At 37.9% G+C, this 15,905-nt stretch overlaps 1 protein-coding gene across 1 annotated transcript in view; it reads left to right on the plus strand.

Annotated features, from left to right (window-relative positions):
* Positions 1-15,905, plus strand: part of LOC119140708 (potassium/sodium hyperpolarization-activated cyclic nucleotide-gated channel 1-like) — an 80,247-nt gene that overhangs the window by 50,284 nt on the left and 14,058 nt on the right. The window contains exon 3 of the mRNA XM_037372243.1: positions 151-391. Within this exon, the coding sequence (XP_037228140.1) occupies positions 151-391 (241 nt within the window). The remainder of the gene's footprint in view (positions 1-150; positions 392-15,905) is intronic.

Raw genomic sequence — 15,905 nt, forward strand, 5'->3', positions numbered from 1 at the left:
AAAAAAATTAGACACAGAAAGAAACACAGAAAAGTACAATAAGAGCATAAATAACTTATTTGTGAACAAAGCAGAAAGTCTTTTCTCAATGCCCATCATAATATATGTATTTGATAACCATTATTATTATTATGTTTCCTTCCCATTTAGGAGATTGTCAACTTCAACTGTCGGAAGCTGGTTGCTACAATGCCTCTTTTTGCTAATGCAGACCCAAATTTTGTGACTGCTATGCTAAGCAAACTGCGATTTGAAGTGTTCCAGCCTGGAGATTATATTATCCGAGAAGGGGCTGTGGGTAAAAAGATGTATTTCATTCAGCATGGTGTTGCTGGTGTCATCACCAAATCCAGCAAGGAGCTGAAGTTGACAGATGGCTCTTACTTTGGGGGTGAGTAGGAAAAAATTAATTGTAACATTGGACTGAATGCACTAGAATAAAAAATGTTCAGATATCAGAAATATAAAGACATCATAATAAGTCTACTGAGTTTCTTTTGCCTAGACAATTCGAATTGCAGTGAAGAGTGCACAAAATATTTCTGAATAAGACATTCAGAGTCTGCTTACTGTTGCAAGGATTGCTATTGAAAATACAAAATGACCTTCCTGAATTTTCAAGTTATTTTGAATTGAGCACTGTTATTTAACAGACAGTATTTCAATAAAAATATAATAATTTGCATAGCAATTTTATAGGTATTTGAAGATAAAATAATCAGGATTCTTCTTCTTTAAAAAGGGATACAAATTTTGAGTCATAAATGTAAAGCACTTCTAAAAGGTAAAAATCACTGCAAGAATTACAAAATTAGACAGTGGATAAAAGACTATATGGGATATTTTGGTATTCTTCAAAAATATTTCAGTCTGGTTTTAGTGCTTTTTTACTGATGTTTAGCACACATCAATGTTTATCCTTCCAGCATATACTATGGAAAACTGGACTCCCTATTTGAATAGATAGCTCTCTAACAGATGTATATTAATAAAAATCAGACATGAATTTTAATCCAAATTAAAATAATCTGGCAATCCTAATGAAAAATAGGTTTTTTATTTAGATGAATGCATCTGGATTTTTATATTTGGATTAAAAAATTCTTTTTCTTTTTTTTTTTTTACATTTAATAATTTACTGGTATGAAGATGTTGTTACTTGTGACTGTAAATTGTCTTTGTTCAGTAGAATAGGTGTCTGCTTCTGTGGGTAGCAGCAAGGCTGGTTTCCAGGACCTGATTGATCATTTGCATGTACCACTGCTGCCCATGGGAGTTACAATTAGTTGGTTATTGTATTAATTTTCTGTTGAGTCCCATGAATTATTCCAGAACTGAGTCAAAAGCCTTTCACAAATTGTTCAATTGAAATCCTAATCGGTGGCATTTAGCTGTTATACAGAAGTGGGAAGCTTAGAAAACTGAATTGGGCTCAGTGTTTGAATTGGGCCATAGTTACTTAACTAATCCTGTTTTAGAATAATACGCTAAAGCAACTCCTACTGATCTGGCCACCAGGCCTTGTCACTCTGCAGTAGCCTCTGGAAGGTGATTTGTACCAGTATTTGTTGAAGCACTTTAGTAAAGAAGTCTTTTGCTTATCCCATGGGCTTAAACTGTAGATGCTGAAGACAGGAGATTAAGGAGAAAGAAAAGGTAAATGCTGAGGATGAAGAAACAAAGCAACCTTGGTCTTGGTCTTCTCTATGCTTAGCAGTGCCCTAGTTTATGAAAATGAGTTTGCAAGAGCCTGTGTGCTGAATCTGGCCATAATACTCCTCTGAACTAGCAGAGGATCAGAGGACATTGCACATGAAAGTATTTTACATAACTGTTAGCCTGTTGTTGCAGTGCAAGTACTTAGCTTATCCTGTTCACCCAATACCCTTCTTAGCAGGAATGCAGACAAAAAATAAGCTATTTGCAATATCCAGAAACCACAAGAACTTATTACATTGCATACCAAAGCAGTTTTTTTCATCCAAACTACAGCTGGGATGAGACAAGGGGTGCAAAAATTGGGGCAAATGCATCCAAACCAAACAGCTGCTCAGGCAAATGGGAGATAATAGCTGCTTGGAGAGGGAGAGGGAGAGGGGAGGAGAGGAGAGGATGCAGGGAGAAAGAACCTGAGAAAGGAAGTGCCCTGAGATCCAAAGTGTTGTGATTCAGATCTGTTTTAACAGAATACCATATAGCATTGTGAATTCCCAGAAGTAGGTTTCAGACCCTGGAGAAGAAATACCTATTTGACTGCAGTTGAAAAGAGAGGAAACAAGCTGCACATCAGATAACTGTGAATTGAAAAGGTTTGATTTGTCAAAGCAAAAACCCTAAAAATAATCTAATATTCTCTTCTCTCTGGAAAAGATGTTCTTTCCCTGAAATGTGTATCATAATCTGAGTAAAGCTTCCTGACCAAAGCATAAGAAGTGCTGCACAGTAGAATAATACCAAGCTGGAAGAATAAGCCTGTGTTCAAATCCTAAGGCAAATAACCCTTTTGTTTTGCCTAATGGAGACATGCAAAATCTGAGGCTGAGATACCATTTAAGAAGCTGCAGTTTATAATTTCAACTGTATAGCTCCCAGTTGTGACCCAATAAATCAATATCAACACTTGTGCTCTCACAAGCATGGGAAGGACACAGGTGGAAGGGATGTGCCATACCTAAACAGATCTTTTTTTCAAATGTCTTATGAATTGGAAGTTCACAATCCCAGCTCAGAGATACTAACCGTTGGATGTCAGGTATGTCCTAGATTTTGGGTTTCACAGAGGCCCTTGGCTCTGGGGAGATTCAGGAGTCGTCCCTGGAGATGCAGGCTTGCCTTGAGAACTTGTGGAGGGTTTTCACTGACATCCCACCTTGGATTTGGAAAATGTTTATCAAACTTACAATATTTAAAATGTTTGGGTATTGACAACATTGTATTAATAGAAAAATTCTGACACCCCAGAGTTGTTGGAGAACTGGAGTTTAGTGTGAAAGCCATGATTTAACAAGAGCTGAAGCTGTGTGGCCAGTATTTGGGAGAGGCTTGAATGGAGACTGTTGGGAGAGTGAGAGCCTGGAAAACCAAAAGTTGCAGTAATAAAGAGAGGTAATAGCTGGAGGTTTGAAGACTGAGATGCTACTGAACAATTAAATCCTCATGCCTGATCTTTGTTCTTAATTAAAAAACAGGCTTCCCTATGGATCTGGGTGTTATAAGTTGCACATGTAACTAGATAAACCTTACAATTGCTTAGAAATTCTCAAAAAGAATGTGCCTGGATAATCATCAATGGAATTGATTGATCAGGCTACATTTCACCTCTGCTTTACATTGATTTTTGAGGGAGGTGCAGAATGGTGACTCTAGAGAGTACTCCATAGATCTGGGCTTGATTACTGCCTGCCTCTTTCCTCATCTGTGCTCACTGGTTTCTCATTTCTGGAGGGAAGGACTAAGTACAAGACAGTGGCCACAGAAATACTGTGGTTTGTTCATTGGTATTCCTGTGGCAAGAGCATTCTATCCCTTAACCTTTATGCGTGTTCATTAATCTATTTTTCTTGAACTTTGCGTGCAGGAGCATTACTTAGCCCAGCAACATGTAGGATGCTAATTTAGATCCCAACAAGTTTTTTGTCCTTCAGTATCCTAATTGAAGGATATTATCACCCTACATATCTACTCCAAGTACTAATGTGAATTTGAAAGTAATTTCTGGTACTATCCTTTTCCCTAGGCCGTGTACCCCTCCACCCTTGCCCCCGCTTCCCCTTCGACAGAATATACAAAACATGTAAGGGAAGAAGTGAGAAATACTGACCAGTCTACACTCCCTCAGATCTGCAGTCAACATATCAAAAACCAATGTCCTCCAATTATTGGAATAACAAAACAGATAAATAAATATGTTCAGAAAACAGACCAAAGAGGATATGTTTTAGAGAGTGCCATAAATTGTCTTGAACAGACATGGATCAGTAGAAGAACTGTTTCATAAAGATTCAGGACAATCCATTTTTCTTTTCTTTCTACTGACATTTAAAGAAAACAGTAACTTTTTATTGCCCTAACTTAGAATTCCTGTCCTTACATGATGTGCTTGTGTGAGTTTTTATAGAAGGGAAAGGAATTAGATAATGAATGCTGATTTTGATGCTAATTTTCACTATATTGCTCAGTTATATATTCATTTCTACATCAGTAAAATTTTGTAATCCACAGTTACCGGTGGATAATTCCAGGGTTTTAATACTCTATAGCTGCTTTTAGAGGATTCTTCAGGACCATATCTTATAATTTTTGTGGAAATTTTGCAATACTCATTTTTCCTAAACATCTATGGATTTTTGATGTCTTCCTTCACTTTTCTTTTCCCTCCTGTTTTCTAAAATATCTTCACTTCCCCATTATCAGGAACTGAAAATTCAATTATAGCAAAGCAGTGAATAGGTCTTTTCTCTTTACAAAAAAAAAAGAGAATGGAACTTCTCCCACTGAGACCGATACATGTTTCATACAAGGAAACAAGGTTGCTCTCAATTAAAATTATAACCTTCTCCCAGCTGCTTCTGTAGGATGGGCAGAGTACAATGTGAATGAAGAATGTCAGGAGAGAGTGGATGGTCAGGAGAAGGTAGATTATATTAAGACATAGGACATAAACATAGGGGAGGTCAGAAGAGTGTGGAGGGTGAAATGGAGGTCAACAGAGAGAGGACTGTGTGGGTAGGAGTTAGGTTGTGAGTGGTGCAAAGAAATGACATAGAGGAACTGTGAGTTCAGCACAATGTCATGGGCATGAGACTGATGAGAAAGGGAAGAAAATGCAAGGAGGAAGAGAATGTGTGAACATGCCTAAAGCAACCTTCAGAAGCTGGAAAGTGAGGGAGAAGGTGCTTACACCTATCCCTTTTGAATAGCAAGTAGGGAAACCTGACTGCATGTGTTTACAGCTAAGTTGAATTATAAGATTGATATGCACACACTTGAATTCAGCCTTCCTGGGACAGACAAGAATCGCGAGGCAGGTAAAAAATGTAAGCAATTATATTTTGAGGATCATAGAATCATTTAGGCTGGAAAAGACCTTTGAGATCATCTAGTCCAACCGTTAACCCAGGACTGCCAAGTCCATCAATAAATCATGTCGCTAACCATTGCATCTATGTGTATTTAAATACCTCCAGGGATGGAGATTCCACCCTCCCTGGGAAGCCTGTTCCAATGCTTCACCACCCTTTCATGAAATTTTTTTTTCCTAATATCCAGTCTAAACCTCCTCTGGCATAACTTGAGGCCATTTCCTCCTGTCCTGTCACTTGTTGCCTGGGAGAAGAGATCTACCCCCACCTACCTACAACCTCCTTTCAGGTAGCTGTAGAGAACAATAAGATCCCCCCTGAATCTCCTCCTCTTCTGCAGAATAAAAAACTCCAGTTCCCTCAGCCGCTCCTCATAAGACTTGTGCTCCAGACCCTTCACCAGCTTTGTTGCCCTCCTCTGGACATGCTCCAGCACCTCTACATCCCTCTTGAAGTGAGGAGCCAAAACTTGAACAGAGTATTCGAGGTGTGGCCTCACCAGTGCTGAGTACAGGGGGAGGATCACTTCCCTTGTCCTTCTGGCCACACTATTTCTGATGCAAGCCAGGATGCTATTGGCCTTTTGGGCCACCTGGGCCCACTGCTGGCTCATGTTCAGCAAGCCTTCAACCAGCATCCCCAGGTCCTTTTCTACCAGGCAGCTTTCCAGCCACTCTTCCCCAAGCCTGTAGCATTGCATGGGGTTGTTGTGACCCAAGTGCAGGACCCAGAACTTCTCCTTGTTGAACCTCATACAATTGGCCTCGGCCCATCAATCCAGCCTGTCCATATCCATCTGCAGAGCCTTCCTACTCTCAAGGAGATCAACACTCTCCCCCCACACTTGGTGTCATCTGCAAACTTACTGAGGGTGCACTCGATCCGCTTGTCCAGATCACTGATAAAGATATTAAACAGGACTGGCCCCAATACTGAGCCCTGAGGAACACCACTTGTGACCGGCTGCCACCTGGATGTAACTCCATTTACTATCACTCTTTAGGCTCAGCCAGCCAGCCAGCTTTTAACCCAGCATAAAGTACACCCATCCAAGCCATGAGCAGCCAGTTTCTCCTGGAGAATGCTGTGGGAGATGGTGTCAAAGGCTTTACTAAGGTCCAGGTAGACAAGGTCCACAGCCTTTGCCTTGTCTACTAGGTGGGTCATCTTGTTGTAGAAGGAGATCAGGTTTGTCAAGCAGGACCTGCCTTTCATAAACCCATGCTAGCTGGGCCTGGTCCCCAGGTTTTCCAGCATGTGCCATGTGATAGTGCTCAGGATGATCTGCTCCATAACCTTTCCCAGCACTGAGGTCAGGCTGACAGGCCTGTAGTTCCCCAGATCCTCCTTCCTACCTTTCTTGTAGACAGGCATCACATTTGCTAACCTCCAGTCTTCTGGGACCTCTCCACTTTGCCAAGACTGTTGATGAATGATGGAGAGTGGTTTGGTGAGCTCATTCGCCAGCTCCCTCAGTATACTCAGGTGGATGCCATCCTGCTCCATAGACTTGTGCATGTCTAAGTGGAGCAGCAGGTCACTAACCATTTCCTCCTGGACTGTGGGGACTTCATTCTGTTCCTCCTCATCCCTGTCTTCCAGCTCAGGGGGATGAGTACCCTGAGGGTAACTGGTCTTGCTATTAAAGACTGAGGCAAGAAAGCATTAAGTACCTCAGCCTTTTCCTCATCCTTTTTGGCAATGTTCCCCACTACATCCAATAAAGGATGGAGATTATCCTTGGCCCTCCTTTTGTTTCTAATGTATTTGTAGAAACTTTTTTTTTTTTTTTAATCTTTTGAGGCAGTGGCCAGCCTGAGTTCTAGCTGGGCTTTCATCTCTCTGATCTTTGCCTTGCATAACCTTGTGACATCCTCATAGTTCTCCAGAGCTGCCTGCCCCTTCTTCCAAAGGTGGTAAACTCTCCTTTTTTCCATGAGTTCCATCTAAGCTCTCTGTTCAGCAGGATGTTGTGATGGCTAAATTAATTTTTTTGTCATCTGGTCCATGGTTTTGAGTATTTGCAATTTCTAATACTGAAAATTTAAAGTCATTGTTAAGTATATAGCAGTGGAGAATGAGACATCCCCAATTTTTTTGTCTGTCTCAGTACATATTTTTGTTTCTCTTCTTTAATACCTCTATATTTCAAACTCATTTATGCTATAATCCCAGTAGTAAATGGTAAGGAGGAAATTGCCAGGTTTCAGTCCTACTGAACCTTTTCCTCTGAGTACCAGATAATTGTTTTAGATAGACTTCTTGTGATAAGAGGAATTACTGAACAGATTGCATATTTCTTCCTCACTAGACACATAAAATTGGTAAAAAGCAAATATTTTGAAGTCTTTATAGATGAAGCACAAAAATATGGGTCTTTTGCTTATAGAGAAGCATAGTTCATAATTTACTGAGATTTTACAAAGCAGAAATAATGTGTGTAATGAACTTAATACTAATGTTATCTACATTATAACAATATACATTGATATAAACTGGTGTAATACCACTGATACGAGGCAATTCTGATTTTTGCTGGAGTTAATGATATCAGAATCATTCCATAATAATATTATATATGTTGGTGATTCAAATGTCTTATGATTAATAACAAATATGCAGGAGTTTAATAAACTAAAGAGAAGTTGGTTTTAGTAAAAGAACTCCTTTCCAAGAATTCCATTCCTCTTACTCAGTTGGTTCCATGTGTGGCTTTTAGAGCTCCTTTAATCATCATCATAAGCTCTGGCTCTGCAAGTTCTCCTTCCCTTCTGGAAAGTCCTTTTCCTCCCTTTATTTTTATAACATTTAGTTCATGGAATACTTTAGATTTTAAAATATTTTATTTTGTCTAAATTATTTAGTACTGTTTTCACAACCCAAAAGGAATTGTTTAGGATGACCTCCTTCCCCTTGGAGCCAATGACTAAGTTCGTGATACCCTTGGACTGAATTAAGATGAAATGACACCAACCAACCAGTTTTATAATTAATAAATACAAAATACAAGATGTGGTTAGATACGATAGCTCAATAGTGATTACTTTAACTGGATAAGCAAGTCCCGTGCCACGCGCTGTCACTATTCAATAAAGAGAGGAGAGGAGAAGAAGGGGGGGGGGGGAGGGGAGAGAAAAGAGAGATCACCACCCATGGATCCAGCAGCATCCCGTTGGTCCTCTTCACCCTAGGCATCTTGGTGGGGAGGTCCCACCCAAGCTTTCATCAATTCGGGTTTATGCTCTCAAGAGGATGCCTCCTCATTTACATACAAAGTGAGGGTGGGTGTGGTCTGTGCCTGCACAAGTTCAACATGTGAGCAGTGGTGGTCGCAAGTTGTCCTCATCAGCAGTCGTGAGGGGTGAGCGCCCCCAAAAGCTTTCAGCAACCCCTGCTGTGCACATGAGCAGTTGCCTTATGTTACCACAGAAGTCTCTTCCAGGAAGCGCTAGCTAGATCTCACCTTCATGAGACCTAAAGCCATTCCATCCTGTACCACCTTGGGGTTACCAAATTAGGCAACAGCAACTCACTTTGCAGCAACAGCTCATTTTAATTCCTCTCCAATTTGAGCAGAACCGCTTTTTTCACCAGTTCCACTTGAATATGTGCACCAAGAAATGTTTAGGGCAATTATTAATATATTGGTTCCTTACAACTGTTTTAACAGCTATCCTTACACACTTGAAATTGTATCTTGCATTGCTTCAGTTTGTAGAAGGCCAGTTAGAACTACTTTGACCTACCTATTATTGATGGAGCTTTTCCCCATTTCTGAACAGCAACTGTCAGTATATTTTAGACCAGTGTATTGGAAAATAACACCATGTGAAATGTTGAGTCACTTCAGATTACATTTTGCCACTTTGTTTTTTTTTCTGGGTACACTCTAGGTACTTCCTTTTGATGGTCTACTTTTAAGAATTTGCAGTATAATATTGATGATAAATAGAGAAAATGCTGTTAAAGTGCCTGACCACTCACTGCTTTACACCTCGTAATTTTGTTGTGGTTTAACCTTAGCTGGCAACCAAGTACCACACAGCCACTCGCTCACTCCTCCCCTCCCCTGGTGAGATGGGGAGGAGAATTGGAAAAAAGGTAAAACCCATGAGTTAAGACCAGTTTAATAATTGTAATACAGTAAAATATAACAATAATATTAGTAATAATAGTAATGAAAAGGGAGATAACAAAAAGAGAGAGAGAAATAAAACCCACGAGAAACAAATTATGCACAATACAACTGCTCACCACCCACTGACTGATGCCCAGACAGTCCCCAAGCAGTGATCGGCACCTCCTGGCCAACTCCCCCAGTTTATATACTGAGCATGATGTTCTATGGTATGGAATATCCCTTTGACTAATTTAGATCAGCTGTCCTGGTTGTGCTTGCTCCCAGCTTTTTGTGTACCTGCTCACTGGCAGAGCGTGGGAAACTGAAAAGTCCTTGATTTAGAGTAAGCACTACTTAGCAAGAACTAAAAACATCAGTGTGTTATCAACATTATTCTCATACTAAATCCAAAACACAGCACTGCACCAGCTACTAAGAAGAAAATTAACTCTGTCACAGCCAAAACCAGGACAAATTTATACCTGGACAATATTATATGATACAGTTTTACATTTTGCAAAAACACTGCATATGGCTACTTCTTATTCAAGGTAGTGGTGAATTAAGTCTCTCAGTATTCATACTCCAATTCAGTACTGCACTGAAATACATAATTAATTATAACTAGCCTCCCTGAGGTGTGATCATTCACATTCTTAATCGCAAGCACACTGCTTTAAAGGAGCAGAATCTCCCCATCTCCTTACCAACTCATTAATAAAATACTTTTAAGGTGAACAGTAAAAAACATTTCTCTAAAAGTATTGTCTGCAAGAGGTCCTAAAATTGGAATTTTTTTGGCACAGACTAGTCTGCCATTTTGCGTATACAATTTCCTAATAGTATAGCACAACTCCTTGTTCTGCATTATGTTGTTCTTTTGACAACATATTTTATATAGAAAACACCATGCAGTCAGAAGAACTTGCTATTTATCCTTTTTAAAAGTCTAAGAGTCTTAAAGAAGTTAGAAAGAAAATAACTTACTCTGCAATGCTAGAAGGTATAAGTGGATATGGTTTTAGGAGTTTTATTAATTAGCAAAATCTAAAATGTATATTTACAATGTTAATAATAATGCTAATAATTTCTAGTATCTAAATAACAAAGTATTCAAACTAAATTCTAATTCTGATTTTGTGCATTCATGAATATTATAAATAGCTTTTAGTTTAGTTTTTATATCTAATAGTGTCAATACTAGACACAAGCAAAATGTCACATCAGTATAGCTTGGAAATCTGAAGTGACCAATACAGATAAACCAAAAGATTATTTTGCAAGTACCTTCACTTTTACACAGTAGAATTTAAACTAAATATTTGAGTATAGATTAAATATTTAATCTAAATATTTGATTCAGAACTGAGAGTCTCTGATAATTTCTTTAATAATTTAATGGAAAATAATGAAGTGCAATATTTTTACAGTCCATTTAAATTCAAGTTGAATAGTCTAATTTGTATCTGTTATTTTTTGCCAAACTCAGGGTGACAAGGGCATAACACTGAATACATAAGGAACTAAGTGGCTTTTTTTCAAAGGCAACAGGCATCCATCTGTCACGGTCCACTCAGTGGACTTGTGATGGTTCGTTTACTATGATCTTGAAGCACAAAAATCAAGGCTACCACGCCAAAGGGTTATGCTTCAATTAAACAGCACAATTTTATTGTTTGCCCGTAAAGTGGCGTGCAATAGGTAAAAAGACAGAAAGTGAAGGAAAAGATAAAGTAAAAAGAAAAAGGAAAGAGGATTATAGCTACCACCATGGGTCCAAGGCGTCCCTATGGTCCCAGGTCCAGGCAGCGTCCTGCCGGTTCTTCCGATTATCACGATCCTTGGTGGGGGAGATCTCCTAAAATTCGGTTGCTAAAGAGTCCTCTTTTATGCCGAGCAATACATGTTGCTCCTTCTCTGGCCCATAGATTGTTGTCGGTCTCTGCTTCTCGAGCAAGGTTATCACGCATGTTATGGTTTGTTGTAACGACAACAGTTGTTATGCGACCTTATCATAGTTGTTCCTTCCAGCGCTAGGTATCAGGGAGTGGCATAGTACTCCTCGTACCATGCAGTTCTTCTTCAGGGTCTCTGCGTCTCAGTGTCCATGAGGACCACATTCTATCTCCAGGTCTCTGTTAGCAATGTTGAGACGATATCGTTCTCTTTAGACCGACTCTTACACCATCTGAACAAAAGTAGGCATAAATGAATGGAACAAAGACACTTTTGGACTTTGACCCAGCCAGTATAAAAGCTGAATCTGTACTTAGGCATATTATCTCAAAATCTAAGGTTATTTTTTAATATGAAAATTAAATTAATATCATCCAAATTATGAGTTTTTAAAAGATAATAGACTATCCTAGTCTCTCTTGGTAGAAAGAACATTTCATCAAAGTAGAATAAAAATATATGGATGCTCTATTATAAATAGCATTGAAGATAAAATAAGGACTTTCTATTTTATATAATGATTCTAAGCTTCTCTTCTATCTGTTCTCTTCTATCAGATCTTTCTCAGGAGAATTTGAGTTAACAAGAGAAAATAGGCAGGATGTAAGAAATATTGCTGCCTCTGCTCTAGTCATGAAAACTTGGACACAGCTATTTGCAGTACCTTCAGATAGAAAAAAAGAAAAGACAGGTCAGGATGGAATGTAAAATCTCTCTGGGCAGATAATATGCCACTTTTTATAAAGGCAATTGTATTCTAACCATGTATATTTGGCTGCCTGTCTAGATGTAAGTGTAATTATGACTAACAACCTTTCTGAAAAGAATTAAATTCTACTGTCAATATATATAAAGCATAAAAATTTGAAATATGCTTAATAGTGTATCAGTATTAACTTTACAGGAAATATGAGGCCGTAAAAAAAATTGTTATATATCAGTCTTGTAAAAAATTGTAAGTCATTAGAGAATGGCTAAAATTGATTCACTTATTGTATCCAAGCCTGCCTTGAAAATTAATATATGCCTAAAATGTCTTTCTCTGTATTAACATTTACCTATACACAGTAGATAATATTTTAAAGGTCCTTCCAAATTGTTTTAATGAATTTCACATGGAAATGATGAGGCATGTTCTGAGTAAGTCTCAAAACATCCAAAATAGTAACATGTTATCACACTGCTTTTGTCAGTGCTGCTATCAAGTAGTGTATTAAGCCTTACTCAATGAAATGGCCTGATAAGAACACAAGTTTTTCCAAGAAATGGGTTTCTTATCAGTAGGTGGCATAAAAGACAAATTTGGATCAAAGAAAGGCACATACTTTTAGGCTTGTTGACAAACCCTAAATAAATATGAGAAGTTGCTCACCCATTAGCAGACTTTGTTTTAAAAAAATAAGTATTTATCTATAAATCCTATCAATGTTGGGGTCAATGAAAGTTAGGCAATTCTTGTAAAAAAAAAAAATATCCCCCCAGGAAATTTGTGAAATAAATGTACCTCTCTTCCAATTAGAATAAAATAAGAATAGAACCTCTTTAATTAGACCACTTACTCTACCAAACATTTGACATATATACACAAAGGTTAAACAAATGAAGGCTTTGGAGGGAGACCTTTAGGGAAAAGAGTAAGGGAAAGAAATATAGCAAAAGACCTAATAATCAGCTTTCACCTTTATTTTAGATCAGGAAAATGGTTATGAAATACTGATCACGGATAGCCATCTCCAGCTGCTTCCAATTCATCTGTTTTGAACATTCCTTCTTGTTTCAGAGAGGCTTTGGGGACAAAAATTCCTTTTTTCAAATGTGGTGATTGTGCCCAAATTATAACATTCTGAATGAAAGGGATTGGTGTAATACTGTTTGTGGGGGGTGCTGATATCCCTTATCATCTGCTTCTTTGTCCTACTGACCATTTCCTTCCTCAAGAAGATTAAAACCATCATTATTACTTATTGGCTATTATACCGTATCATTATGTCATCCTTAAACAGGGGTCCTCAAACTTTTTAAACAGGGGGCCGACGCGCGGATGAAGTGGCAGGAAGTCATCTGCGGCTGCTTGGTTCCCCCCCCAACCCCCGGCGGGGGGGGTGGGGGGGGTCCTGTAAATACCGGGGGCCGGATTGAGGACCCTGGGGGGGCTGTATCCGGCCCGCGGGCTGTAGTTTGAGGACCCCTGTCTTTAAACATAGAAGCAAATGTTCTCTTCAGTCCCCATTTAATTCTCTTCCTGTCTTCAGATATATGACATATCTTCATGATGGAGAAATTATCTCATTCCGTAAGTGTGCTGGCAAGGAGGGACAGGTATTTGCAAACAAGAATCATGTTCCTAACATGCAATGACACAAGTCAGTAAGCATGAGTCTCTAGCTTACTGAATGAGATAAAATTTTACATTTTTAATTGCTATATTAATAGGGATGCAATTCACCTTTTTCAAATCTTTTTCTGTTTAAAAAGTTGACAATATTAACCTTGCTGGTTAGGGCACATGTTCTATTATTTCTTTTATTTGCCATCTTAAATTAAATAAAATTTGAAAAAATAAACAATGCTGAGAACTCATGTGTCAGGTTCTTCAGAGCCAGAAATCAAATGACTGGAAACAGGTAATTAAAATGTGAAAGAAACTGACCCAGTTTCTTTTATTTTTTTAAATAGGATGGATATATAAAGGCAACAGCTATCACAAATAGTTAAATTTACATTAACTTTAGGTAAAGAGTTCAAAAAGTGACAGGAGACTGAAACTGAGGGTTTAAGGAAGTTATTTTGGACCCTTAATTGTAATTGGACATTTTCAGTCCCTCTTCAAAATAGTAACTACTCAGCAGTGTATCCAGGCCTCCTTCATGAAGCCTCTCTCCAGTTTATGAGCCCAGATATCTGAAAGCAACTTTACAGACAATTGTTGGCAGGTTTTAAATGAAGAGGTAATGCAGGCACTATCTGCCTGCTCAGTCTGACAAACTGTCTTGTCTGCAATTACATATTTAGTGTAAATAAGGTAGGAAAAGATGTAGGTTTTGCATACTTTTCATTTGGACAGTCCAGATTACAGACCTGGCTGTAAAAGGCAGTTATTGCCTCCATTTCCCTTCCTCCTTAAATTCACTCCTTTGTTGCGGTTGTTAAAGAATTTCCACAAGCCAAATGGGTTTCTCTAGGTTTGCTTTTAATCGCAACTCAGAGTTGGGCCATCACCTCAGTGAGTGGCAACTCGAAATTTTTAATTTTACATTTTATATAGGTTTCTTTAAAGCAATTACATAATCCCTAAAGTGCAATCATAAGAGTCCACCTAAAGTTTCATCATCTTTTTGATTCTTCTGTTCTTCTTGGTCGGCTGGAAAGTACTTTGAATTCTCATCCATCAGCTGATTCTCATCGTTCAATCCAATTGTCGATCACGAAGATCATGCTGTTCTCTTCTTGACTCAAAATCATAAAAGTCATTTATATCTAATAACAATCATTTGACAGGCTTATTTGATTATTACTTACTGTTTAACATATACATTTATTTTTATCTACTGATTAACTCAGTTGAAGGCTAAATCAGTCATGGAAAGAATCATACAATGGACTTGGTTATATTGTAATTGCTGCACCTGTGTTTTCACTGCTGCTAACAATTAATCTTACTACTTTAACCTACACAATACTGCTATTAATCTATGATTAACCTTTAAAAGCGGTAATGTTCTTGTTGAGGAGTGACTATATTTTAAAGTTTTATAAATATAGGACTAAATTCTGAGCTAAGTGTTACCTGAGCCTTTTAATTTCCATCCACTCCATAGATATGGATTTGTGGGATATGAATTACTTTTTCTTTTTTTTTTTCCCCTCCACAGTCTTGACTATTGTGAATGCAAATACTGTTTTGTGAAAAAAACCCTTATATAGCTATCTGGCATAGCATTTTATTATTATTGTAGAGAAAATAAATTACTGAAACTTATTTAATTTGTGTAAGTTACATTCTGGCTAATAATAAGACTTGGTGTTAGTAATTTTAGTGGCTATAACAAAAAGCAGCATATCCCTGGGTTTTCCATTTTATGCACTAATGATAATATATTAAAAGATAAAAATAATATTTTAAAAAGTTAAAAAAATAGTTACAGAAAGATGTATTTTATGCTTTCCAGAGTTTAATAAAGACAAAGGAGACATACATACAAATGTATCTATTAAAGCAATCACATTTTTATCATATGAAATAGCTTCTCTCTGTTTTCTGTATTAGAGATGGTTAAGTCAACACAGAGCTGGAAAATTATTCCATTTCTGAAGGATTATCCATTTCTCAAGAAGCCTATTGATTTTTTTTTAATTGCTTGAAGTTTATATAATCCTTTGCTAAAGAAAAAATCAAAGGGATTATCATCAGCAAGAATATGCTTCATGTTTCCCTGCAGTTGTGACAACTTCTTGTGCATCGATATGGAATGATCGGAAAGGTTCATACAACACATCCCTTCCAAATCCTTCACAACCGTGTCCATGTGCTAATAGCAAAAAAATCTACTGCAGCTTTATTTTGTAATGTAGCATGCCTAACACTATCTACATCAACACTATCTCTGTCCCCACATATCAGAAAGACTCCCGGTGGCAACTGATAACCCCCTGATACATCTTTATGGAAACCCCTCAGTTTTCAATTTACTCCAAATAGGTGAACCGGTTAGATTTTGAAACCCTGTATAAAACCCCTGTTCACCTTG

The sequence above is a fragment of the Falco rusticolus genome, chromosome W, assembly GCF_015220075.1.
Source record: "Falco rusticolus isolate bFalRus1 chromosome W, bFalRus1.pri, whole genome shotgun sequence".
Taxonomy (NCBI): domain Eukaryota; kingdom Metazoa; phylum Chordata; class Aves; order Falconiformes; family Falconidae; genus Falco; species Falco rusticolus.